At 39.2% G+C, this 26,504-nt stretch overlaps 1 protein-coding gene across 2 annotated transcripts in view; it reads left to right on the top strand.

Moving 5' to 3' along the window:
- The window catches only part of USP22 (ubiquitin specific peptidase 22), an 88,607-nt gene that overhangs the window by 18,528 nt on the left and 43,575 nt on the right, over nucleotides 1–26,504 (top strand). The window contains exons 2-4 of one of the 2 annotated variants that reach the window (XM_066560721.1): nucleotides 12,881–13,013; nucleotides 21,943–22,056; nucleotides 22,608–22,652. In XM_066560721.1, coding sequence (XP_066416818.1) covers nucleotides 12,881–13,013; nucleotides 21,943–22,056; nucleotides 22,608–22,652 — 292 coding nt within the window. The remainder of the gene's footprint in view (nucleotides 1–12,880; nucleotides 13,014–21,942; nucleotides 22,057–22,607; nucleotides 22,653–26,504) is intronic. The other variant, XM_066560722.1, reaches the window with a different exon arrangement.

The following is a 26,504-nucleotide window of genomic DNA, read 5'->3' on the forward strand; positions in this document are numbered from 1 at the left end:
TGTGCTTGACAAATGTGGCAGAGCTGTGGTTCTGAGTGAATCAGTGCCACGTGCCCCAGGAGCTGCTGGCAATCACCTGGAATGCATAAGCAACTTCTCTTCTTTCAAGCATCTTTTGCAGGCACTGGTATTCCTGAAATGCCACGTGCTCCTCATTTGTCAGGTGCATGTGTTCCAGTGATGGCTTATGGTTTCTCCCTCTGTGTTTTTTCTCTTCTTAAAGGTCTCTCAGCTCTTACAGAATCTGCTTTTGTCCAAGGATGAAATGTGAACTACTGAATATCCATGGCATTAATAAATAGATCAAAGCCTCTACAAAAAACCCATGTATTTTCCCATTATACAGACAATTCTTGTGTTAAGGTATTATTTTAATTGAAATTGCAATGTGTCCCTGGTACTTGGTATTTGCTGAATGTTAAGAGTATATAAATTGTGTTCTGAAACCGTCTTTGTAAGAAATTAGGACTCAAATTCTGTTTTCTTTGTTCTAAGTAAAATGGTTACATTTATTAACACATTATACCTGTGTGTGTATATGTACATAAATTGTATTTTCATTTGAGAAGGAAGATTAGTTCTTTCCAAAATGCAGAATTTCCCAAAAGCCAATGAAAGAAAAGGGAGCTGAATGGGCTGAAGCAGTTTTGATCTAGGAAGTTGTCACATTGGGTGGAGTTCTATTTTCCCTCTTTCTTCATCGTATTCCTGACATGTCCACCATGTGGATTTTTTCTCCTTGTTGCTTTTTAGTGTTGTCAGTTGACTTGTGTCTAGCAGAACTGCAGTGATGACTTTGCTGTGCAAACACTTGTTCCAAGGGTCATGTGGAATATTAATAGATCTGATCTTTTCTCCATGAGTTTTGCCTGGGAGTGGTGAACTGCAAAGTCCTAATGCAGATTTTGGGTTAAACATGTGTAGGTATCACTCTCCCCCCCTCATTACCACTGCCATCGCTTGATTATCAGGAATGGGATGTCAGGAAATCCTGCTCTGATTCAGTCTTTTGGCACGTTAATTTCAATTACTTCATTACTGAGGAAGAAGTGCCATGGAATGGATTTGCAGGACTGATGAAAACCACTTGAACGTGCCTGTAAAGTTTCTGAAAAATCTCCCCTCTCTTAGAGAATCTTTTAATTTCATCCTTAATTTCTGTGTGATTAATAAAAGAATAACTGGATTAATTTATTAACTTTGACAGGCAAATTGTCTTTTACATTAGAGTACTGTTCTAGCTCTCTGGCAGTGGACAAAATTAAATCTCTAGTAGGAACCTTAATGTCTTCACAAAAAAAAAAAGAGGTGGAAAATGTCATATATTATGTAGTGTGTTACTTTTTCTTGCTTACAGACAGGGCACAGACATAAGGGCTTGTAGAGCACCTTGAAGGTGAGGGGGTTGTGTTTGAATTCTGACCTGGCTCCTGTAAGGGCAGGAGTTAAACTGCTGCAGGTGAACCCATTCCTGTTTCTATTTAAAATCAGGTCTTGGTCACTAAGCTTTATAAGCATTTTTGGTTTGGATGTAGGTTCAAGAAATTCTTTGACATCTTTAAACATTTTGCTTTGCTGTCTTGTAACTTGAGTTGTTGTTTTCTGGTTTAAAAAGCATTTTGTGAGGATGTGAGGCAGTGGCAGATTATGAGTTCTGAAGCCCTGTCACAAAGATGCCCTGTGAATGAAGAGGTGCTGCCATCGTGTCTGAAGTGTTCTGTCCTGGTGCTTCCTGTTCTGCAGAACTCTGAGCAGTTCCAGGAGCTGGAAGCGTTTTAGGATTTTTGTAGAGTTGAGTTCAGATTTTCAATTATTTAGGTTTAAAGCTGTGCCCCTTTTGAAATATCACTGACAACTGCTTGGAACTGGCCACCAGAGATGGTTCTTGGAACTGCCCAGTTGCTCTGTAAGATGAGTCTTCTATGGGGTACAGCATTAAGGAATTGTTCTGTTTTCTGGTTTGTTTGGGTGGGGGTTTTGTGGTTTTTTGGTTTTTGTTTTTTTTTTTACTTTTCACACACTCTTGCAAACACAGGATTTGATGTATTTGGTAGTATAAAGGCAGATGGATTTTTATCTCGCCAGGATTGGGTAGCACTTCAACTGAAATATCATCTTCCTTTTTCATCTTTTATATTTTAATAGAAGCTTTAGAATTTCATGTAAACTAATCAATTCAGAAAGGAACTGGTGTTTACACAGACAGGTTATTTAATGCCCACATTATGTTTTCATGCTTTACATCAAGGAAGGAAGGCTTGCTTTAGTTCCTGCACTTTCAAATTGTATTTTCACCCTTTCTTCTGCAGCCCTTCCAAGCCCTTCCTTTGGGAAGCAGAGGGAGGTGAGACAGGCTTCTCTCTAAAACATGGCAAGTCAAATGGCAAAGAGTGGAGGTGCCTTGGTTTTGGTTTATTCCATCCTTTAAAGGGACAGGAAAACAGGGAGAAAGATCTGTTGTTGATATTATGAAATAGACTTTGACTGTAATTAACAGCCTGGGAGTTTTTCTGCTTGCTTTTCTTATCCTGGTGTTGCAAAAGCTTTTGCTGTCCTGCTGGGATTTCTTTTTGGAATGCAGAGGTGTGCTCTAGCTAAAAGCATGTGCTTTGCCTAATAAGCTTTCCTATCCACTGAGCCCAGCTGGTTGCTGCAGTCTACATTTGTTTTGTCTTAACTAATTTTTATAGCCATGCTTTAAATGAAACTAACACTTTTTACATTAAATGACAAACCAAGCTCAATGTCCAGAAATGAAACCCAACACTATAATCTACTCATTTTTGCTTTCAGTGGGTAGCATTATATAACCAAGCAGCCTACTAAAAAGGAAGATGTGGAAATAATACTGGTGGGATGTGAATGGGGCTAAGCTGAAGGGATCAGCCTTGGTTGGAGGGAATGTCTACATTGAGTTAAGGGTTTAGCACTTCTCTCATAAATGCAGGAGATGAGTGAAGAGAGCGGGGCCTGGCTGGTCAGCACAAAGTGTTCTTGTCAAGTCTTGGTATCTTTTGCTGGAGGTGGTGATGAATGTCATCAACATGTAGCACTTTGCTGGAGTCTCCTGATGGGTTAACTTCCAGGGTTGCTGCAGTCTTGCAGCTACCTTGAGTTGATAAAAAGTGTTCAAACACTCTGAAATTCAGCCAAATCTTTCCAATTTGATCCAAATTATGAATGAACAGAAGAAATGTTAGAAGGTAAAATATGAAATAGAAAATCTGTTTCAAAATACTCATGAATCATTGTTTACAAGTCTACAACAGTGACACTGGAATTGTTGTGCAAGTTTGTTCTCCATGAATTTGTGGAAAATAATGTTTTTGTTCAGACTTTGTGCTGAATATGAACATTTTTCATATAGTACTCGTCAAATATACAAAGCTCTGGCCAATTCCTGCTTGGCTGTTAGTTTCAGTGGAGCTTTTTTTAATATGATGGAGCAGCTGCTTGGAAATTAAATTAAAAACAAAAACCAAACCCATAACAACAAGAATAAAACCACTACCAACAAAATATCTCTGTAACCCTGTTTGGATACTTATTCTCACAGATATAAGGGCAGATTTTTTTTTTCTTTTAGTGAATTCACATAGCTCAGAGCTGCTATGAGCAGGAACTTGTCCCATTGCTGTGAGTGTCATCTGACCTGCACACAAATGTTCTTCTGGTCCTTGGAGGCAGCTCTGTGAGTGGGGTCAGGGTGAAGGTTTGAATCTCTCTGCTGGTTCTTTTTGCTGCTTTTTGAAGAATTGCATTGCAGTGAAGCTCTAGAGCTCTTTTTTATTTTTTCCTTTACACAAATGTCAGTGGACAGATTTAGGGCCTGGATGTCAACTCCATTCACTTACAGGTTTGCCTCATGTTTATTAAACTGTGACTGATCAGAATCATGCTAAGTTTTTTGGAGTCAAAATTACTGAGGATGACACCTCAGAAAGACACAGATAATTGTATTTGCACTATTAAAAAAGGGTAGATTTCTTCATGTGACTTAAAAAAAAACCAAACACTTTTTTTACTTAGTAGCACTCCTTTAGTAATTTACAGAAGAGACTATGCCAAATATCAGGATGAATTTCTGTGTGCTCCAATTAAAAAATGTCAATTCAGAAATTTGTCAGTTTAGGTTGCCTGAACTAAGCAATGACCCTAATATATAACTAATCTATTAATGGCCTCCAGGCAGTTGTAAGAAGGAAATATATGGATTTTTACTTAATATTTGTGATTGGTACATTAAGAAAACAAACAAACAAAGTGTTGAGTGTTTGGATATTGCTAGGAAAAAAAATCAGATATCTCTTTAGATGTAGTCAACAAAGTGCAGTGAGGAAAGAATGCAGAACTTGCTTCTATGATGTTGTCATCCTACATCCTACAGCTCTTCCTATAGCTGAAACCTTGTTAAAACACATAATAACCAAGTGGTGTCTTTAATAATCCTGATACCAGTGGGGCACATTGGATGACATTTTTGTTGCTTGTCACTTCCATACATGTGATTCCAAAGTTCTCTGTGTGGGAAGCACCCCTTTCCTGAGCTCTCCTTAAGCACAGGATAGAATTCCCTGTGCCCTGATCCTGAGAGGCAGTCACAGCTGATCAGCACCTTCCTCCCAATTCATTCCTTTGGGAGGAGGGTAAAATGCACATATTTTGCAAAACAAGTTCACGTTCTAAATACATCCCCAAGTGTTAGAACATAGTTGGCTGTGCACTCTGTGGAAAAAGACAGAAGCTCTTTGCTGAGAATCTATCACCCACCTTCCGAAATACTTTGTGATTCATGTTTATTCTATTATTGTGGGACTGCAGCAATTTGCAAACTCTTTAAATGGATAAAGGAGTAAATCCCTGTCATGAGAATGCTTCTTTCCCAGCTGTTTTTCTGCAGATGCTTTCATTCATCTTACCAGTTTTAATGTGAGAAATCTAAGCTCCTTTTCTCTTCCAGAACATATTTTATGCTCATATTACTTTAATAATGTTTTAATAATGTTTTTCTATGCTGACCTGCCTGTCTGTAGAGTTCAGAATATCCATCTGTCTAAATCTTGTCCTCTAAAGGGTGAATTGCAATTCTGACTACCTCTAGCTTATCTCCATAACTTTAGGCTTGCAAATTAGCATAAAAGTTTTGTAGTGAATGAAAGACCTCTTATTTAGCTCTGGTAGCATGAATTATTAATTTGTTTTGTATTAAGGTGTGAGGAAACAGTAAAAGCTTCAGCTTACTGGATATCCAACATGTTCTGTGCAAGCACATTGAGAATTTGTTTGCATTCTCTGGCTCTTCCTCAGCAGTAATGTGCAGGTTGGCTTGGAGAATTCTTGAACATAAATACTCAGGTGCTGACTTCTTAAAATCATAAGTGGAACTAGACAAGCAGAATTTCTAATTTCATATGTGTCATGTATAAGAACTCAAATAAGTTTTGACAAATCAGCAATAGATGTGCCCTATTCAGTGTGGCCTTGGGGTTTTTAAAATCATAGAATGACTTGGGTTGGAAGGGACTTTAAAGATCAACCAGTCACTAATAGATGCCCTCTGTCATTCTACTGCTGCTCATTTTCTACTGTTTGTCTTTTTTTGCCATATTTGTCCCACTAGTAAGTCACACCATGGAGAATCTGTGTTGTAGCACCCTCCCATCCATCTTTCCTACCAGCAGAATTGCTCTGACTTTGATCTGAGCTAATTAAGTGTCTGTATTTTTATGGCTATCACAGAGTAGTTAAAGAAAAGATAGCTGGAATATGTGTGCTTTTCCAAATGAGCCTGTAGGAGTTCTTAGGGCTTTGATCCTGAAGTTTCTTTTTTCTTTCCTTTCTGAAAGGATGCTTATCTAGAATATTTCCATCCAAGTACTGTGGCAAACTTCCCAAGAGCATTCCTGTTTTCATAGGAAGAAGAATCCCTTTTCTTAGTTTTACACAGGGCAAAAAGTCATCTCTGGGCAGCCTGGGCAGGCTTGGATAAGACTCTGCACAGAATCAGGCAGGTTTGGCTCTTCAGCTTCTTCCTTGAATTGCTTCCCCAGTCACGTGCCCACAGAAGAGATCAATATGTTACCTAATAGGACATTTAAAAACATTTCCAGGATTTGCTGACATGGGGGAATGGTGAGGGAAAGGAATAGATTTTGCACTGATCTGAGCACACACTGCTGCGGTCTTGGCAGGGCCCTTGTGCTCATGTGGAATTTGCTGCTGCAGTGGTGCATTGCAGGAAATAGATAAAAATCAACACACAGAATGTATCCATGCTATGGATATAGCCAGGGAAAGAAAGAGCCGTGCAGTTGAACCTTAAGAAGCTTATGTGTTTTCACAAGGCAAATAGACTTCCCACTGTTCAAAGAACCTTACTAGAGAAGGACACGTGTTTTAATTTGAATAAGGTCCGTTATTTAAATGCTTTAAAAACACAATAGGCTCTTAACTGCATCTTTTATAAAGTACTTGAGAAATCATTTAGGTTTGGAAATGCTGGTGGAGGGGATGAGCACCTACCAAAGGAGAAGCAAAGAGGCAATTTCAGCATAGTCATTTGAATTCCAGAGAATTGCTTTGTTCTTGTTGAAATACAACTTTTTACTACTGTGACTATGTACAGGAAAAGCAGAATCACATTTTTAGAGCATCCTCCTATTTTTTCCTCTAACTCATGCTGTCTTTTAAATGGCACAACTCTTCTTTTCCTCCCAAGTTTCATTTCAGCCTTGTACCTGTTGCAGAATTTTGTGTAAAACAAAAAATGGAAAAAGTTTAAAAAATTGCAGGGTTTCAATATCCATCTCTTGAAGTAACACACATCATCCAGAATAAGGAGAGCTGGAGAAAAATCTGTATGTAGAATTAATGATACCTTCTCAGTTCTGTGTTTTGCCCCCAGACATAATTATTAATTTCATCTGGGTTATGTAGTTGTAGATTGACTTGCAGTGTTCTCTGGATGAGAGCCCTTGAACCAAAGTCGTGTTTTTGTAACTTGGATAGACTTTGGCTACAGCATGGTTCTCATTTAACAACGTGTCTTCATTTCAGAGTGAATTCAGAAATAAGTATTTCTTTTGAGTATTGTCCATGCATGTAATCCCTATCAGATGAAAGGGGGGAAAAGTTTCCTCGAGTTGCTTTCCAGCATGTTCAGTTTCCTTTTTCTCCTCCACAGTTTTTTCAGTTACAGACAGAAGTAGAACTCACTGGGATCGGCAGCAAGCCGCTCACATGGTCATAATGGTATATTTTTATTTACACTCCATCTGAGAACTGTGATGTTATTTAACAGCTTAGGCCATTTCATCTTTAATTATAAATTGTGATATTGTTGTCTTCAAACTTCAAGCAGATGGTCAGAGCCAAGTGTCCTGTTCAGTCTGGGAGAGCTGTGTAGACATCTCCTCTCTGCCTTTTTTTTTTTTGGTTCTGCTGCTGTCTAAACAAACCTTTAAAATAACCCAGTTTATGAAGTTACCTGTGATATTCTGAGCACTTAGCAAACTCAAAAATTCTGTAACTAGTGCACAGTTTGCTTGTACAAATAAAACCTTTATGGGTACCCCTGACCTCAGTGGGTCTGAAAATAAAATTTACAATATTGGTGGCATGTTCTTTTAAAGACAAAATTGACATTTCCAATCTTTCTAATTAAGACTTGGTTGCAGGAAGTGAGTGAACAATACTTAAGTTGATTTTTAAACTATTTAAAGCTGATGTGTCAGAGCAGTGCACTGACTCAGAGTAACTGAATCATCCTATCAGCATGTGGAGGAGTGATTTATATGCCATATCATGGAGAGCTGTAGAATCAATACCTTCTTTTTGTCTCTTCAACTCTAAGAACACGGCTTTGAAATTTTAATTATTTAAATATCTGCAATGTCCCAGCCCCTGTACTGGTGTTTGATGGATTTGTGACAGACTGGTGTCAGGAGCACAGCACGGGGAGTCTGGGAGTAAATACAGACTAAGGAGTGACAGAATTGTTGTAAGGCAGATTTGACCCATTTTTGTTTCTCTTGAGCTGCATGCAGAGTACTCAGGAGCAATGAATGCTCTTGGCTGTGCTTTCCCACTGGCTCTGTCCCCCACAGGGCAGAAGAAACTCCGCTGTTGGAGCAGCCACAGGGTCTCCATCTTCAGCAGTGCTTGGTTTCATGGCCTTTTGTGATTATCTGTTCTTTTTTCCTTTCAAAAAATAGGCCAAGGGAAGCACACTGTTCATCACTCAACGTGAGCTGCTGTGGCTGCTTTAGATCTGGGAGAGAATTGGTTGCAAGATGAATGAATAAGAATAAAAATAAAATTCTGTGTCCAGGCTGTGATCTAAACATAGCGAGGGGAATAGAATAGGCAAAAATTCCCAGAGAGGATTGACTGTTCCTAAAATGTGAATATTAAGGTCTGGAACACTGAATATGTGAGAAAATGTTTAAATTTTGCTTCAGTGTCTTGATCTGTGGCCCAGTGAAGGCATTTGCACTTAATATTAAAAAAATTTCAGTCTAAGGTCTCTGACTTTCCTGGTTTGGATTTGTTTTTTCTTCTTTCCCCTGGTCTGCTGTTAAGGTAATGAACACTGCAAACCTTAACTCAGTCTCATCGCTTTGTTCATGTGTCTGTAAGGGATTAAGGACTCAAGAAAGCAGAGTTTTATTGCAGGAACTGTCACAGATTCCTAAGGCTCTACACAAGTGTTGCTTTCACCTTCTTTCAAGTGCTCTGAAGCACAACCTTGTAAGGAATAGTTTGGCAGAGCTGAGGTAACACTTCTGGAGCACAAACACTGTTCCTGGGGAACAAAGCAGGTTTTGGTGGCAAACTTGGGCATGGAGGCAGCATTTCCCACATATAACTGTATTCTCTGGGTAGGCATCTGCAGACCTGCCCAACAAACACCTTAATCTCTGCAGACTGAGAATAAAGTTGTCTCTGAAGAAGGTTTGGGCTGGAAAATGAAGCATACCCACCAGAAACTTGCAGTAATGATTATAACATGTTAGAAAATTAAATACTTTCTCTTTTTTCTGATGTGTCTAAGCATTATATCTATTTTACACAAAAAGACTTACTTTAAAAGATGGGGAAATAAAGTAGATTCGGTTTGGGAAGCTTTTACTTTCCTAATGCTACAAATTTGTACCTGATCAAACATTCCAGGGATCCATAACTCGTGTTTGCTCTAAGACTGCCTTAAGAATCTGCTTCTTTGAGTTGCTTGTGAACACCTACAGGGAAGCAACACCTTCCTTGTGATCTTTTAACCTCCCAAGCCTCCCACTGTCTTGTTAGTGTTACCTCGACCATCTTTTCCCCTGTACCTTTGTGGTGGAGATGTTTTGCAGACTGTGAAAGGTAGGAGGTCTTTGGCTTACAAGCTTGTAGCAAAAAACCTCTCTGTTCTCCAAGTGCTTTGATATATTTAGTGTGAGCATAAGAGACAAGACTCCTATGTACCACAGTGGAAAACGTCTAAAAAGATATTTTCCCCTTATAATATACAGTTAAATAAAAATTGTACTTCTAAAGCTATTTCTGAAATAGCTGCAAATGTGGAAGAAGAGTTTGTAATAGCTCAGGTCACTGGATGCCTCTTGCTTTCCCTGCACTGTTGGCTTTGTGGGGATGGTTTATTTCAATTCCCATTGCCATTGGCTGCTTTGAGGAGCCAGTATTACATGAGGTTGGAACAGGTTTGTGGGTTTGTAGAACAACTGATGCTCCTGCCCTGTGTGACCTTCTTGCTTTAGGTGGAGCCTGAGCTGGCCCAGGACGGCAGAGCAGGAATTGTTGGACTGAGAAGTGCAGTAGCAGAACATCAGTGGATGTGTTCATTTTCTCCACTGCTATTCTGATGGTTTGATGGTAAACTAGTAATAAGCTGTTCTGACAATTTGGGAAGATTTGGGTGTCAGCACTCTAGGTTTTGGCCTAGTGATGCTTGCTGCTTTCTTTTTTAACTCATTTTGTATCATGACTGCTCACAGCATTGAGAGCAGTTGTTGAACTCTTGCCTTGCTTTAGAGGTGATCCCAGCCAGTTCCCCTGTGTGTGTCAGGCACTGATGTTTGCACCCTCTTCTGCTGGGCTGAACCTGGGCCTGTGGGTTAGCCCAGCCCTGGTACCAATACAGGAATTGAGGGAGTTCCTCAATTGCAGAGGAACTGAGATGCTGTCAGAACTATCAGTAACTCTCTGTATGTGCATACACCATTTGTATTGTGCAGGACCATTCTCTCCTGTCATTTAAAAAGTGATTGTACTCTTCCAGAAGGAGAGCATTCACTGCCTCCTCTGGTTTCTCTGTGTGGTTTGTTGGAATATCAGAGCAAGAATAAGGGGGACAGACCAAGGTTTAGTGTGAATTGAAGGAAGAGTGGCTGGGGACATGAAGATGAGGGATTGTGGATGATGGGGTGAAAGATGGAGAGATGAGGGTGAGGATAATACAGGAAGGAAGCAGGATAACAGTGGGAGAGAGTGTGAAGGAAGGGGAAAACTCTTGGGTAACCAAGGGATGTTCCTGTATCTTGGGGGAGGAGGAGTGACAGGTTGATTCTGTAGCTGAAATCCTGGTTGAGTTCCCTAAAGTATCCAGCCATAAGCAAGACCTAACTTGCCTTTTTTAAAAGTTGAATGCTGTTTTAAAACAAGCTGGTGACTGTATGGATCCAACTGCTTCTCATTACTCATTTGCAGTATTCTGTTTCATCTTAAGACTGTAGCCTCAAGAGATGTGAGCAGGGTGGGAGTATTATGAAACAAAGTAATTTGATTATTTGGGGTGGGGTAGGAGAGTGGCAGCTTTGTTTTAACTTAGCAAATTGTTTAAAAGCACAGACAGATGACAAGGAGACAGCTAATCTGGTTAAGAATAGCCACTATGGTTTTTGATATTGATTTCTTTCCTCACTCTCTCTTTTAACCTTGTTTTCTTACAACTTTTGAAAAGCCACCTTGAGCTATACTGAACAAATAGAGCATATGGATAAAACAGCTTCCTCTCAAGAGGTCATTGAACTACTCTTTCAACTTATCACTAAATTCCTTATACATTCTTCAATTCTCTTAATTTCCATTGCAATAAAAACTCTTTAAAGTACGAACTTTCTGCCTTTTAGCCTAAAATGACCAACTTTTACATGCTTGTTATGTCATGTGTTTACAATACATTTCATGCTAAAAGATTTATTTTTAGCTGGCTCAGTAAAATAGCTGCTTGCTGGAGTTGTTGTCATAGCAGCAATCTTAACAGATAGGCCGATCCTATTTAGCTTCTGCAGCCAACGAGCGGCCGTTAGGCAACAGTTTGACAGTTCTGCAGCATTTTTCTAAAGATGGAAATTGTGCTGGTGGTGGTGAATTTTTTTTGGCCCAACTTTAAAATATTTCTTTCTGTAGGTGTGTGGAGTTCGATTCAACATTTTCCCCTAACAACTTATGATAACTTTGAATACACAACATGTGAGATTCAGAATTTAAGTCTTAATTTGTAGGAGCTTGAAAATAAATTACATGGTGGAACATATTGCAAGCTGCTTTGATGATTTTTTTTTAAAAGCCAAAAGTATTCTGAGAGAAAAATGCCAGACTAGAGAACAAGATTGTGCATCATTTATTCAGCAGCAATTTTAAGTCGTGGCAGACTGGGCAAATATTACTGAAGAATTTTGTGGGTTGTTTTTGATGAAATGCACTGCCTGGGTTAGATGATATCTTAGGATTTTAGTAATCCCAATTCTTTTTTTTTTTTTTTAGTATGAAGAGAAAAGGGTCTTTCTATATTGACAAGCAAAGAAAGAGTTTTCAGATTAGGCTGTAAAATCAGACATACCTCTAAGTGTTCTTTGTAGTTCTAAGCTGTTACAGAAGTTCAGTTGCCCTCCTACATAGGTCTGAATGTAGTTCTGAGATGAAAAGTGAATTTACTGCAAGGAATTTCTCCTGTATGTAACTTCCAGTCATATGGTATTGAACCTAAATTGCTTTCAATGTGGTTGAGTGAAAGACTTACTCTCGAAACTCTCTTAAGTCTCCTATTAAACAGAAAAATTTAAAAAAATTATTGAAGTACTTTAGTTTAATGCTAAGAGATGAGTTTGGATGCAGTTGGCTTAGAGTGCTTCAAATACGATTAAGAGTTAAAAAGTCTATTAAACCTTCCAGTGACTTTTTTAGTCCTTAGGACTCACTTGTCAAAATATATTGCTATCATTGACTGTTGTATCAGGGGTGTGTGCTTATTAATTTCCAATGAATCAGGGCAGCTTTCCTCCTGCCCATTCTGGGTAGTTTTGGGGAAACTTTTAATTGCTTTCAGCTCCTGGTCCAAAGCCAGTCTCAGAATGGCAAAGGCAACTTCTGTAACTCTGGCTGGTATGGATTTGATACTATGCCACTGTGCTTTGGACTAATGTAATCTAATGAAGGAATCTGGCAGAATCTTATAGCAGAGAAATGAAATGTCAAATACCCCCACACATTTTAATGTTCAAGTTATGTTACAGCTCTTGAGAGCATCAAGGAGAGGTTGGTGGTGTAAAAAAGCAGAGTTCCTGCCATGGTCCCACCACCCCAACTCCTGCCTCTTCACCCCTTAACCTCCCTGCTGCTGGGCAGCTCCTTTCCCTGGGCTCTGCTGTTCACCTGAATCATGAGAGCTGCTCCCTGATTGGACTTGCAAATCTCTTGGACTAATGGAGGAGTTTCCTGTGTCATGTCCAGCTGCTGGTTTTGCACATGAGGACAGAACAATTTCCCTGCTGTTTGCAGCATTCCAGAGTGGAAGGGAAGGGGTGGCCGTGAGAGCTGTGCCTGGGCTGGGGGATGCTCCTGGCACTCACAATCTGTGTCTGTGTTGCTGTTTCAGGCAAAGTCGTGCATTTGTCATATGTGTGGTGCCCACCTGAACAGACTCCACTCTTGCCTCTACTGTGTCTTCTTTGGCTGTTTCACAAAGAAACATATTCACGAGCACGCGAAGACAAAGCGACACAATTTAGGTGAGTTCCCATCCCAGTGCTGCTCATCATCCTCGCTGTTATCCCTCTCCATTCCAGGCCAGCAAAGTGATCTTTCCTTGTACTTACCTCATTAGGCAGAGAGATAATTTTATTTGGGGTTTGGGTTAGTTTAGTGGTATTATTCTAAACTTGGTGCTTAAACTTCCATTGCATCACTGTTAAGTTTATCTTCACAGCTGAAAATTTCCTTAGTGGCTTGGTATTTATGAATTAATGTCATATATAAAAATGTGAGGAGGCAGAGTTTTGGTTTGTTTTTTTTTTTTTTTTTTAAGTGTTAAAAGTGGTGGGTTTGATGCCTGGAACTAGAACATTTATTTCAGTAAACTTTTTTTTTCAGGAGGTCATGCTCACTTCTTTTATTGCTGAGGAAAACACCCATCATTTCTATCACAAAGAAGGCTAATCGAGTAGCAATCAGAATTATTTAAACTGCTGAAGTTTGGAGGCGGGGGGAGTTCCTTCATTTTTCTGTGTTGGCTTCTTGTTTCTATTGGGGTCAGTAACCTAAGTAGTAACAAAACAGTTTAATTCATATGGATTACCTTTCCCTCAACAGTCTCATAAAATGCTGGTTTCAAGGCCAACAAGTTCTGTTCTGTCATCTTTGGTGCTATTTCATGTTCAAAGCCAAAAGCCTTGGGTTTTGTTTCAAATCATCTATTGCTTAGAGTTCAGAACATTATTGAGTTATAATGCAAAATCCTGATCCATATTAAAATTCTGTTTTAAAATGGATGAATATAATTTTTCTCCAAATTAAAATACATTCTTGGTGGAGTTATGTAAGAAACAGGAAAAAAAATGCATTATTTCATGGCATAAATTTCTTCTTGACCAGCGTGGCCACCATTCCTAATTTAATATATCCTAAAGTGCTTATGGAACAAACTTTATTTTCCATGAAGACAGAGAAGCTCCAGAAGGCCAACAGAGCTGTGTACTCCTGTGCTTAAGAAATGGGTGTGTAAGTTTACTATTTATGGAAAAGATTATTTAAACCAGCAGATCGTTATAGTTTCTTCCTCCATATGTGTCAGGAAAGAAAAAAGATGAGGCTCAGTAGTGGTATAGTTTAAGCTTGTAAATGTCTTGAAAAACAGAATACTGGAAAATAGTACTGAAAATTCCATCATGGTGTGGCTGAGAGCCCTGGGACTGCTCAGCTCACAGGAGAGGCTCAGGGCAACCTCATGAATGGGTACAAATACCTGAAAGAGGGGTTAGAAAATGTCCTGGGCTCTTTCCTGTGGTGTCCAGGAGGCAAGCAGGACAAAGTGAAGTACAGGAAGCTGTGTCTGGTTATCACAAACTGCGAGGGTGACCAGGGCCTGGAACAAGCTGCCCTGAGAGGTTGTGGAGGGTCCATCCCCAGATTTATTCAGAATCTCTCTGGACATGGGCCTGGGCAGCCTGGATGTGCTGGGTGGCCCTGCTGGAGCAGGGGCTGCACCAGGTGACCTCAGAGGTCCCTACCAACCTCAGCCATTCTTTGGAAACTGAAAATACCAACCCAACCCTGGGTAACGTTTTTAATTGCTTTTTGCAGAGTGTGATCTCAAAGAGCTTTTAAAGTCAATTCATTAGCTGAATTTTTTTTGGAATCTCTACCAATGTGGAAGTGCAAATTATTTGAGGTAAACGTGAAGAATTTCTGGTGAAAGGGGTGTGTGGGTGTGTATATATATAGATAGATAAAACAACCTTTTGTGCTAATACTAGTTTATGGCCACATTTAAGGTTTAAAAAATACTGTGCTAAATTGAGACTGTCAGCAGTATTTACCTGTTTATCTGTGGACACTCTGTAAACACTGTAATATTTTTACCACTAAACTCACCATATTTATGGAGAACCTTTTAAAAAAGCTTTATAATTGCACACATTCTCAGCTGCTGTTTATGTATTTGGGAAGCTTAAATTCAAGTTATTTTTTCTGCAAGACAGAATTTGCTGTTGTCTGCTGTAGTGAATTAGCTTGTGTTTCCTTAAAGGAAAACCAAAACTGGATTGTGGAGGAGGGAGATTCTTAAAAATGCTCTTGCTTAGGGACTGTTGTGGTTATTGTCCTGGTGTTAGACAATTAAGGCTGTGTCAGAAAAGGTATGTCCCAAAAGGAATAGCCTTTAGATAAAAAGGGCAAGAGTTAATTAAGCCAAAGCACAAAATACTTTACTGAATAATCCCAAAAAGTATTCTTCTGCAGCTAAATATAAATTACTTGGTGCACAAATAAACATAATGTGAAGATTGTGCAAGTGACTGCTTGATTTCTAGTTTTGGAGATTCCTTTCTTTCCATTTTTTTAATGTATATTTTGGTGTTTAATTTCCAGCTGCATGTGAAATGAGCTTTGAAAATATTTTTGTAGTTTTACTAGTGGTTGCTTTTTACTACTTTTGGTTGCTTTTCCTGCTGCAGCTTTAGTTGGGAAAATAACATCTGATAGGCAAAAACAAGTTAAGTGCTTTGAAATTTCAAAACGAAGAGGAATTATTTTAAAGCACTTGGTGACTTTTTGCTGAGCCAACATCAGTCTCCATGGAGACAGGCAGGAGCTGCACACTTAATCACAGTTGTAAGAAATACCATGGATTTCAGCTGTAACAGCTGTCTGAGCATGGCAGGGATGTGTTTGCAGCTCTCTGCTGTATTTCAGGAGGCTCCAGCATCATATTCCAGAGTGGTTTGAAATACATCCCTTCCTATCTCTGCCTGCCTGAGCCATATGAATTAGGCACTCACAATCTGACTTTACAGGGATTCCTGTGCTCTTGGATCTGCCTCCTGTTCAATGTATATTAATAATGCTGGACTTAATTTAATGTGTTCTGTGAGTTGTGGATGTGGGTGATGGGTAGGTGAGGTAAGATCCAGCTACAGGAGCTGCTTTTTTTATCTCTGCATTGCTCAGTCCCTCTCAGTCAGCCTCCAGGACAGTCTGATACTCCCACTGGGCTCTGTGTGTCTTTTGTCAGGAGTTGTGAAATGCTCAGAGCAAAGTCCTTACTGAGCTCCTCTGGGATTTTTCCTGGTTTTGATCCTGTCAGATGTTTCCTTTTCCCCACCTCTAGGAACCTGAACAATTTTTACCTTTTCTTATTGAAACTTTTGTATGATTCTCAATATCACCATCATACTTCACAGTTCTAATGTGTCCATTTCTGGTGCCAGCCCTTTGGATTAAGAAGTTTGCTGTGCTAATGACTTGCATTCTTAGTTAATACTTCCATGACTTCTAGTTTGTGCTTCTTAACCTGCTGTTCAACACAGAGCTGATATTTTTACTTGGGAGTTAAATTCAGGGACTCCAAAACTTCTTTTCTAATTGGTGTCTGCCCCTTTAGTGGGTGGAGTTTCACTCTTGGTGCTATTGCCTATTTGCTAAGTAACCTGAAATCCTTCTGGAGCTATTTTGATTATCCTAAATGAATGTGTGCCATCAACATACTCTGTCATCTTCCTAAATAATCCTTCCAAATCAGATTCAGCACCTGGGGAACCTGCTGGTGGATTCTATCCTTGTAAAAATTGATGGTCTCTTCCTTATCTTTTCTACAGCTGCTCAGTGAAGGAAAATACACAATAACTTAGTCCCAGAGTAGCAGAAGCAGGAAGATGTCTGTGAACAGTAGCTCTAAAAGAGAAGAGAGGTTGGTACTATAAAGTTCATCTCAAAACTGCAGCAGTGATTAATTTATCAGTTTTCTGACTGGGACTGAAAATTCCTGGGCAGACACCAAATGAAGTTTTAGTGTTCTTTCTGAGTGAATATTTTCTATTGTTGTTTTTTTAATGCCCACACACTGTAGCTGCAGAAAAACCCACTGCTATAGGGCTCACAATCCATGTATTTCTGAATGGGGTCAAGGAGCTGGAATTAATATTCCACTCATAACAACTTAACATAAAATGCTTTGACACACTGTGGTTCCTGTAAATTAACAGTTAAAAGCACATTTTCTATCTAGATTCCATAGGGACGCCAGGACATTTTTTTCTTCATCTTATCTTTCCTGGCTTGGATTCATATGGAGTTGTAGGATGATATTCTAAACCATCATAGAGTGTACAGCACAGGGGCTGCCCATTTGGCTCCTGGTGTTAAGTGGTTTGCAGGATAATATTGGGTGCTTGCCATGTTTGGATTGTAGGCAAAAGGAATTTAAACATTCAAATTCTAGATCCATATGGGGCCAATAGGCATCTTGACGACTTCAGATCCACAAAAACATTTCCCACCTGATGACTCCCGGTTTGAAAAAAGAAGAAAAAGCAGCACTAATGGAATAGTTCTGCCTTGAGTATTAGGAGAAGATACTGAATGTGAGAGGGAAGGATAATGCTTGACTATGACTGTAGTTTTTAATGTGGATTAAAAGATTTTGGCAACAGAAAGAAGTTTGGGGTTTGTTTTTGTTTGGTTTTTTTTTTACCCTGACAGTAAATACCTGGAGTTCTCAATGGCTGGATCATAATTTAGCAGGCGTAGTCCCTTTTCCACCTCTTTTCCTCCCTTCTTACCAGTTCAGGAATTCTGAGCTGTGGTGCAGGTTCCAGGTGCCAGGAAATCAGGAGGAAGGCAATCAGATGCCTGCTTTGTGCTGATAGATCAGACACAAGATGCAGTGGAGAACTGGCTGAAGTTTAACAAATCACTTCTTGGGAACCTGAGCCAATTACCTGGAATGAGTTTAATGATTAACACTCAAGGTGAGAAATCAGGCAGCATGAATTAGCTTTGGATGTTGGCTTAAAATGGTCTGAAAGAATTGCAAATTTGGCTTCTTTTGTTGCAGAAGTTGAAGGAAATGCAACAGACAGTGTTGATTTGAGGTTGATAATATGGCAAGACTGAGTCACAGAAATTCGTCGTGGAGTCACCATCCCTCGAAGAGTTTAAAAAAAGACTGGATGTGGCACTTGGTGCCATGATCTAGTTGAGGTATTAGAACATGGGTTGGACTCGATGATCTTAAAGGTCTCTTCCAACCTAGAATTTCTGTGTGATTTCTGTGTGAAATTCACAATGGAATTAATTTCAGTACAGGTAAAAACTGACCTGAACTCTGAGTTGCTGCTGGAGGTTTTTTTTTTCTACTCGAGTGCACCCAGTGATCCAAGGGAGATGATCCCACAACATGATTCACAAATGTCTCCTATCTGATAAATGGTATCAAATATTATGGTAAAATCCCATTCCCACTGAGCAAAGTCAATTCTTTTCACCTGCATCTTTCAAACACTGAACATCCACGTTTTTTTACCTTGATGAGATGTGCACACTCTGGATGTGGCACACTTCCCTGCTTTTGTTGTATTCCCATCCTGACTGGTCTCTAACATTTTCACAAGGACATCAGTGGATATAGCTGGAAAAATAAAGCACTTGGGCTTAACTAAAACACTTTACTTGGCTCCCAGATACAGTTTGAAGACTTTTTGCTGCCAGATTTAAACTTGCACCCCAGAGCTGTTGTTTTTTAAAACTTAGTGTTCCTTGCACCATAGATAAAGTTGTTGTTGTTCCTGCATGATCTTCTGTGCTGCCTTCTTGTTTCTCCAGGCTGATAGTTTTATTTTTAAATGAAAAATAAAATATATTTTCATTCCTCTCCTGGGTTGCAGCTGCTTATAATTTTATATGTAAAGGAGTCCGAGGAGATCAGACTTTAAAGGAAGGGAAACTTGTTGTCAGGACAGAAGGTATAAAAGCAGAGAAAAATGTTACATTCCAGGAGGTCTTTTCATTCTTAAATTGCTCTGCCTGTGATCACCAAGCAGGTACTTTGAATTCCTAAACCAGGAATGTAGATTGATCGAATTTAATAAAATGACATTGTGATTCTTTTAAATTGCTTTTGGTTCTTGCTTGTGAAAAAAGGTAGATTTCTACTTGCTGTATATTTTATTTTCCAAGGGTAATAAATTCTGCCATGTGTGTTAAGCTAAAACTGAAGTTCACTGATTTCATCCCTCTGTACCTTCCTGAGAGAAGGGTTGGAGTAGTTTTAGGAGAAGCAGATCCTGGAAGTTGGGAGTAGCAGCCATTCCACAGGAGCTTCCTAAAAGAGATGTTCATTGTGAGGAATGTGGGGCATCCTGGTAGACTTGGCAGTGGGTTAATCCAAACCACCTGGGCATTATTCCTAGGTTGGTAGTTCCCAAACTTTTTATGAATTTGAGGCCTTTTTGTTAGTTTTGTGATCTAAAATATCAACACAAATGCCAGTGCTGAAGTTTGCTATGTGTGCGTTCTCATGCTTTACTGTCGTGTTTTTCATGGAATTTTCTGGCCAGGTGTTTCAGTTCGGGATAGAGCTTCATGGCACTTTAGTTTAAAACAAAAAAGGTTTAGCCTAACAAAGAGGTGAAATATGTTTCATTGCCCCCAGTCCTTTGAGGGAGAAAGTTTTGTGTGGACTTTGTCCTTTGTGTGTGGTAACTTCAGTCAGTGCTGAGGAATTGCTTGCTTGGGTAGAGTTTCTGCCTGTAAAACAGTCCCTTCAGTGGTTCCTCTGTTCTTCTTCACCTCAAGACAGCCAGCATAAGTTTAAGTGTATTTCAAGGGAAAAAAAATCAAATTACATTAACCTGAAGCAATTAACTCCCAAACTTTCCTAGTGGGCTCTTTTCCTGAGCAGCCGTGTTTGGGTTCCATGCGAAACTCCTGCCCTTGCTCCGTGCTGTGGCCAGGCCTGTGAGGCTGCCTTGGCATTGGTGCTTGAGGTAATTTGTCCAAAACCCCCTGCAGTCATTAAAAACACATTGGAAGTGTTGGCAAATGTACAACTGCATTGTTCCCATAAGTGTGTTGGAGAGAGGATATTTCCTCAAGAGTCCTTAATCAGGTGCTGGACAATTACAGCTTTAACTCCACCAGTGTTTCTGTGAAACTTTCTGATCCTTTACACCAGAAATTCCTTCTGCTCTCTTGTTGGTTTAGATCTTGACATCTCTATTTCATTGCTCAGGCATGTCAATCCAGGAGGAAAGGAAAAGTAAGGAATCCTCTGAGCACAGCTATGCCTACATGTTCTGATGGTAAATTACAACTATTAGTGCCCACAGAGTCCTTTTTATTCAGTATTCTGCCAGCCCTGTTCGGTTACTTAGGGGCCTCTTGGTGCGATGTTTTAAAAGTATGTGGAGAACAATATTTGGGTTTGTGTTTTTACACCAATATTTTGGATTTTCTGCAGCTTTTTTTGTAGAAAACTCTGCAGAAGTGGTAATGCAATAAGTAGTGGAGTAAATATTGTAGAACTCTAATACTCTGTAAGTTGTGATATACCACCCCTGCAGTTGCATAGTGTTTCATTACTGATCCTCCACCACAGCTCAGAGTCTTGTCTCCTTTTGGAGTTTTCTGCTAAAGGAGTTTATTCAGTCCTCTGAGCATCAGGGTGAAATATTCTGGTGTTGGGACATTTCACAAGGTAATGAAAATCCTGAATTTGTGACTTTACATGAGGTGACAGCCCTTATCCTCTTCCACAAACTCAGTGGTCCAAAGAAGCAAAACAGAAGAATGGAGCACATCAGCGAGATGAAAACTGTTTAAAGTAATTGGGGATTATTGAATAATAGGAGAAGTAACAAACAGTTGATATAATCATTGAAAAGGTGATTTTAAAAGAGAGGAAGGAGGAAAAACACCAGCTTGCAACAGACTAAAGAAGAGGGACAGCAGGTTGTATGGGGGTAGAGGCTGAGAAGGATGGAGGAGATGGGGTTAGAAAGGAACTTTACCAAAAACCCTCACCACAAGCACTGCCCCACTGACAAGGCAGCACAGAGACTTCACCTGTGTTTGCCTGCTGAGATCCATGGCAGAATTCCTGCTGCATGGCATGTGGTTTGGCTTATGGAGCACTTCAGAGTAATTCCATGCTGTTTCTTGCAGGCTGCCTAATGTGGTAATGGTTTCCTGGGTTTAAAACAAGTTCCCATTGCAGTAAGACTGTTCTAATAATGCTATTATCTGGAAATAAAAGGAATTAAAAAACAAAATAAATGAAAGCTCTACACTTGAGGGAGAAGGATGATGTATTTCTTAGCTGTTTGCTGGTGCAGATTGTGTTTTAGTAAGATTTGTTAGTGCTCACAGATTGTTTACTTTCCTGTGATTGTGGCTTTTTTTAATATCTATGTATTGAAAATCAGCAGTTTACTATGATTACTTTGCACTTTTTCCATGGTATATGTTGGAGTAAAATGACATTTCTCAGTTAGGTATTTATTTTGTTTCTTGGCTTTCTTTTGTTTAAGGTTGTGCAAGAAAAATATTTTTAACATTGGTCAGTGTTCATTTGTTTATTCTGAAAGGGTGTGTGAAATGAAAAATTGAGACAGAAGTAACCTGTGGCATAAACTACCCTGGAAAACCTTTCCCCTGGAGAAATAGCTTTGAATTTGCTGTGCTGTCTTCTGTTGGAGCCTTCCTCTGTATTTTAACTAGGTGCTTCCTAATTATTTTAATGGCCTTGAAGAGAAATGGCTGAAGTCTTAGGAACAGACAGTTCAGACTCATATATCAGCTCTTACAGGGCTGGTTCTGTGTGTGTTGTAGTCAGTCACTGTCCTGATGCCTCTTGGTAACTCAGGTGTTTGAAAGGTAAATTGTGGGTTACAAACAGCCTGAAGGCAGCTGATGCTTTGTTGTCCTGTGCAGTTTTTTGCTGTGCCAGAAGCAACTGAATAACTCGCACTGAAACTGGAAAAATGTCTGGGTTTTTCTCTTTTTTTTTTTTTTTTTTCCCTTCCAGATTCTAAGGTACAGATTTTTCTTCTGTTGTGGACTGCTTGGAAGAAGGAGTGCCTGACTTGGAAGCCTGCTTTAAAATGCCTTCTGGTTTATGAACTCACATCTTTTTTCCTCCTCCCCAACTTCCCTTCTGTTTTGCAGCCATAGACCTTTTGTATGGGGGTATATACTGCTTTATGTGTCAAGATTACATATACGACAAAGACATGGAACAAATTGCCAAAGAAGAACAACGAAAAGCTTGGAAATTACAAGGTTTGGTTTTCCTGCCTGAATTTCTTGTTTCTGTTTTTAATCATACCTGTCCCTCCCATTTGTTCAGTGGCAAAAAAAAAAAACCACTAAGGGGAAGAAAGAACTCTTTAGAGAGAGTAGTGCAGGCAATGGGAGAGAGGTGTTCTTCCTTTCCAGGAGTCAGACTGTGGGTTTAACACGTGCACCACACCTAATTGTAGCAAAAATATTTTATCTTTAATTGCAAAAAAAATACAGAAATATCTAACATTAATCCTGCAAAAAACTTGCATATCGAAAGTTAGATCTGTATTAGGTAGAGAATGTAACAGTCTGCTCCTTTAGGCTTATTTACGTGGTACAGGCAATAAATCTGTTCCCCTCACATGAAATGCCACCCTTGTGTGTGATTTTTTTTTTTAACTTTTTTTTGAAATAGATCATTCCAGCTTACTTACACACCTGTGCTTTCAGGGTACACGCACAGTATCTATGTAGAAATATTTACACACAAATATATGTACACACATTTGTTTTATTCAGTTTGCTTTCCCTAATTTTTTCTTTTTTAGCCTTCACCCCAACAGTGGTTTCTCACTACCAGTGTACAATGACAGGTAAGAGGCGTGGGCTGGCGACGCACCTCACTAACAAGCGTCCCTTTGCTGATTATCCTGCCATTCTAGACATGAATCACAGCTAAGAATGCCAGTTTTATCGTGCAAATCGTTTTCCTCTTGTTTGGATATGTTCCAGTGGTTGAATAATTGCAGCAGACTTGATTTCATATGCTCTTTCCTTGGTAGAATTCCTCCAAAACAAACCTTTTCTCTCTGTTTTTTTTTTCCCCTGTTTTGTTTTTGTTTTGGTTTTTTTTGTTTGGAAAGGAAATATCATTTATTCGAAACTGAGTAGTTTGTAAGCATCAGTTTTAAAAGCTTGTCATCTTCCATTTCCAGTGGCCTCTGGGGGGTACGTTTTCTTAAAGTGGGAAAGTCTGTATTTGAAGACAGATGACTTCTGTCTAGTAATGTCTCTTCTGGAATCCATGGCATCCTGTTTCAATGTGACAGCCTTAGTCAGGGCTGATATGACTTCAAACCATTCTTAACCTCATTCCCAATTTTAAAAATAGCAGCTAACATCGTATTAACGAGAGCTTTTCTGCTGGCTCAAAAGATAGCTGCCTTCACTTGGTTCCTACTACAGATCCCAGTCTGCTTCCTGCTTGTTCCCTCTTTGAGGGAAGGGAGTCAGGGGAAAGGAGGATAGTGGGTCCTAGAACAAGGAAATACACCTTAAAATCTTTTAATACAAAGCACTGGTTTTCAAAGCAAGACAGAATGGGAATAGATTAAAAAACCTTTCATCCAAGCTCTGCACCTATTCTGGAAATTCCTTCAGTCTGTGTTTGGGGCACCAAACGAATCAGCTGCAACAACAGATCTTCATTATTCCATAGAAGAGGAAACCTCCCTCAGTTTCTTACTTTTAAATATGCAGATTTAAAGAGTAATTTCTTAGTTATCAATTGATACACTTGTGCCTTGTGGACTGAGATGCAGCCACTTTGTCCTGCCATGGACATCAGCCTGCTGTAGTTTATATTCCAGGGAATTACAGCTACAAGATTGTTCCACTGGTCATCTTGGACCACAGAGTTGTGCAGAGAAGGTCAAAGAATCACCCAGAGGAACTGTGAGGCAGGAATCCTCTGTACTGATTAAATGACTATTGAATGGCACATTAAATATATATATATATATACACAAATGCATATTTGTGTGAATCTGCACATTCCATCTTCTGTCCCTGGAGAACTAATGTGTAGTGACCAGTGAAGATGGCAAATCAAGGAAGAGACAACAACACTTCAAATTACTGGAGTCTGCAATGTAGACTTTTTTTTTTCTTTAAAGTCATGGCATAGGTTCTTTTTTACGTCTTTTTATTATGAAACCACATGTGTCTTCAAAAATTTATCTAAGGAATGAGAGATGTACATGGGAGAAAATAATGGAGAACTATGTCTGGTTTTTTTTCCTTCTCTCTCTGTTGTTCCAATCTCTGTGCTCCCTCCCTCTTGTCATCTCAAAGATCCCTTCTTGCTCCAAACTGAATGTCAAGAGGAGCGCAAACCCCAAAGTCAGTGTCTTGGGTTTATATTGCTACCACAGTGTTAATTTACCTCAGATCTTGTTGCCAACTTCAGGAACTTCAGAAGTGAATCCAGTCTGCAGAAACTGATTGGCTTAAAAACTGAAGGGTAAATGCAGAAATGTTCAAATTTGTCTCCACAGTGCTTGAAGGGTAGTTTATACTTTAATAGATGCTCACATAACAACATGATGCCTGGAGAAAAAAAAAAAAAAAACTTTAAGAAAACCCCCAAATATCATGAGATTCATTTCATACTCCTGTAGTATTAACTCCCAGTGTGCTGAGTTCTCCAGTCCAGCTGTAGTTCAGGGTTATCTGATGTAACTCTGAATGTTACAACTTGGCCAGTAATTTTTTCCTTTGGTATTGAAAATTAATAACAGGGGAGGTGAGAATACACAGGGCCCTTTGTTCTAATTAATGTCTGAATTTTTGGGAGAGGAAAAGTTGCAATTTGCTGAAGTTTAGCAAAGTAAACAATGATTGAAAAATTGTGACTTTTATAAAGCTGAGCCTTCATTGCCTTTTCCTTCACTCATCCCTATGCCCCTGATGAATTCTCTGAGAAATGCCAATTTGAGTATCTCACCCAATAAAATAATTTCTTAGATGGAGGTTTCACATGCTGACTTGAATCTCTGACTATTTTATAGCAGCATTTTTTAAATTACTAATTTTCACTTCTCTAACACTACTTTCCTTTAATTGTAAATGGTGACCTGTGCATGGTTTGCGAATCTTTGTTTAAGGTAGTTTATATTGGAGTTTTTGGCATGCTTGTGAGTGTTATAAAACCTTTTTATTAAACCTCTTTCCTTCTTTGTGTCTTGGTTATTTTTTTGTTGTAGTTTTTCATTTTTAAACATCAAACCATTCCTAATAAATGGCTTTGCCTTTTCCAAATTTCAAGAGTAATATAACCTCAGCATTCCTGCTAAGTTATATAGCTGGAATGGAACAAATTTTAATTTCTGTGTCTGACTTAACTTGTGCTCCTTCTAATGAAAGGCTTCTGCAAGAATGTTTTCTGTCTGGTTTGCTCTGTTTGTAGCATTAATTGCACATGGTGTTTTGTTTCCTTTCATTTCTTTTAAATTGAACAAATATTTCGTTCACCCAGAATCTTTACAAGTAATCCAGTCTGTCATGTTTGACCTTACTTAGAGTTGCTCTTGTGACATGCTTTAGTCCCATCCTCTACAGTATTGAAACTATATAATTATATATAGATAGATAAATATATATTAATAGTGCTGCTGATATACGTGGAGCTATTGCATGCCTAAAGTGCACATGTGTTTCCAGGTATGAATTTTGTTGTATTTGACTTAAACCAGGACTTAAACATATCCAAGGGGTTATTTTTTAATTGTTCTCAGGGTTCATCACACTGACTGGCTGTGTTTGGCCATGTTTTAACTGTAGTGAACCCAAACACAGCAATTTACAGCTGCACAATGCAATTGCTGCTGCTAACAAGGTGTTACCAATGAATTTATATGAATTCCTAAGGGAGCATTACAAATATGACCAGGGTTGCTGGAGACATCCAGTGCCAGAGCTGTTGGAAGCCAATGTTCCATCCCTGTGAAGTGTCCATCTGTGCACCTCCAAAGGGTCTCTGCAGACGTGCAGTGTGTCCAAAGCATTGCAGCTGTGTTATCTCATCAGTCTCAGTCCTTCCCTGCCTTTTCGGTTTTCCTGGGTGTGTAGCTTGATGCTGAACCTTGGAAATGGAAAGGAAAAGGATTCTGATATTGTCCCTTAAGTTCCTTGCATAATCTGTTGTTGAATCAAATAAAGTGAGAAACGGGTGTATTTGTGTAAATAAGAATTCTCTAGTCCTTGAGAATCTAAAAATGAGACCTTGTGTTAGTAGAACCTGGAGGGTCAGTAGTAACTATGAATTGAACATTTTTGGGAGGGTAGTTTCTGACAAGCATAGCTATTTCTGAAAATGAAGATCAAAGAGCTATTAAAATTTAATGTATATTATGCAGAATGTGTAAGCCTCCAGCTATATTTTTCTACTATCCTTTTCATATGTATGATTTATAATTTATTTTCTGTAGCAAAGCGCTGCTTCTGCTCCATGCATTCTGTGAAAAATAACTCTTAATTGACTTTAATTCTCAGTTTTAGAATAGACTGCTTGCCATCTTATAATTCTTTATTTTTAATGCCAAGATGCCTTTGTGACTCACAATAATTGACCTTGCACAGCAATTTCTGTGCTACATAGAAAGCTGCAGCAGTATTGAGCTGGTCAGCACATGAGTCTTCACTGTTGTGTTTTTCTTGTATCAGGT

This window comes from Molothrus aeneus, chromosome 16 (assembly GCF_037042795.1).
Source record: "Molothrus aeneus isolate 106 chromosome 16, BPBGC_Maene_1.0, whole genome shotgun sequence".
NCBI lineage: Eukaryota > Metazoa > Chordata > Aves > Passeriformes > Icteridae > Molothrus > Molothrus aeneus.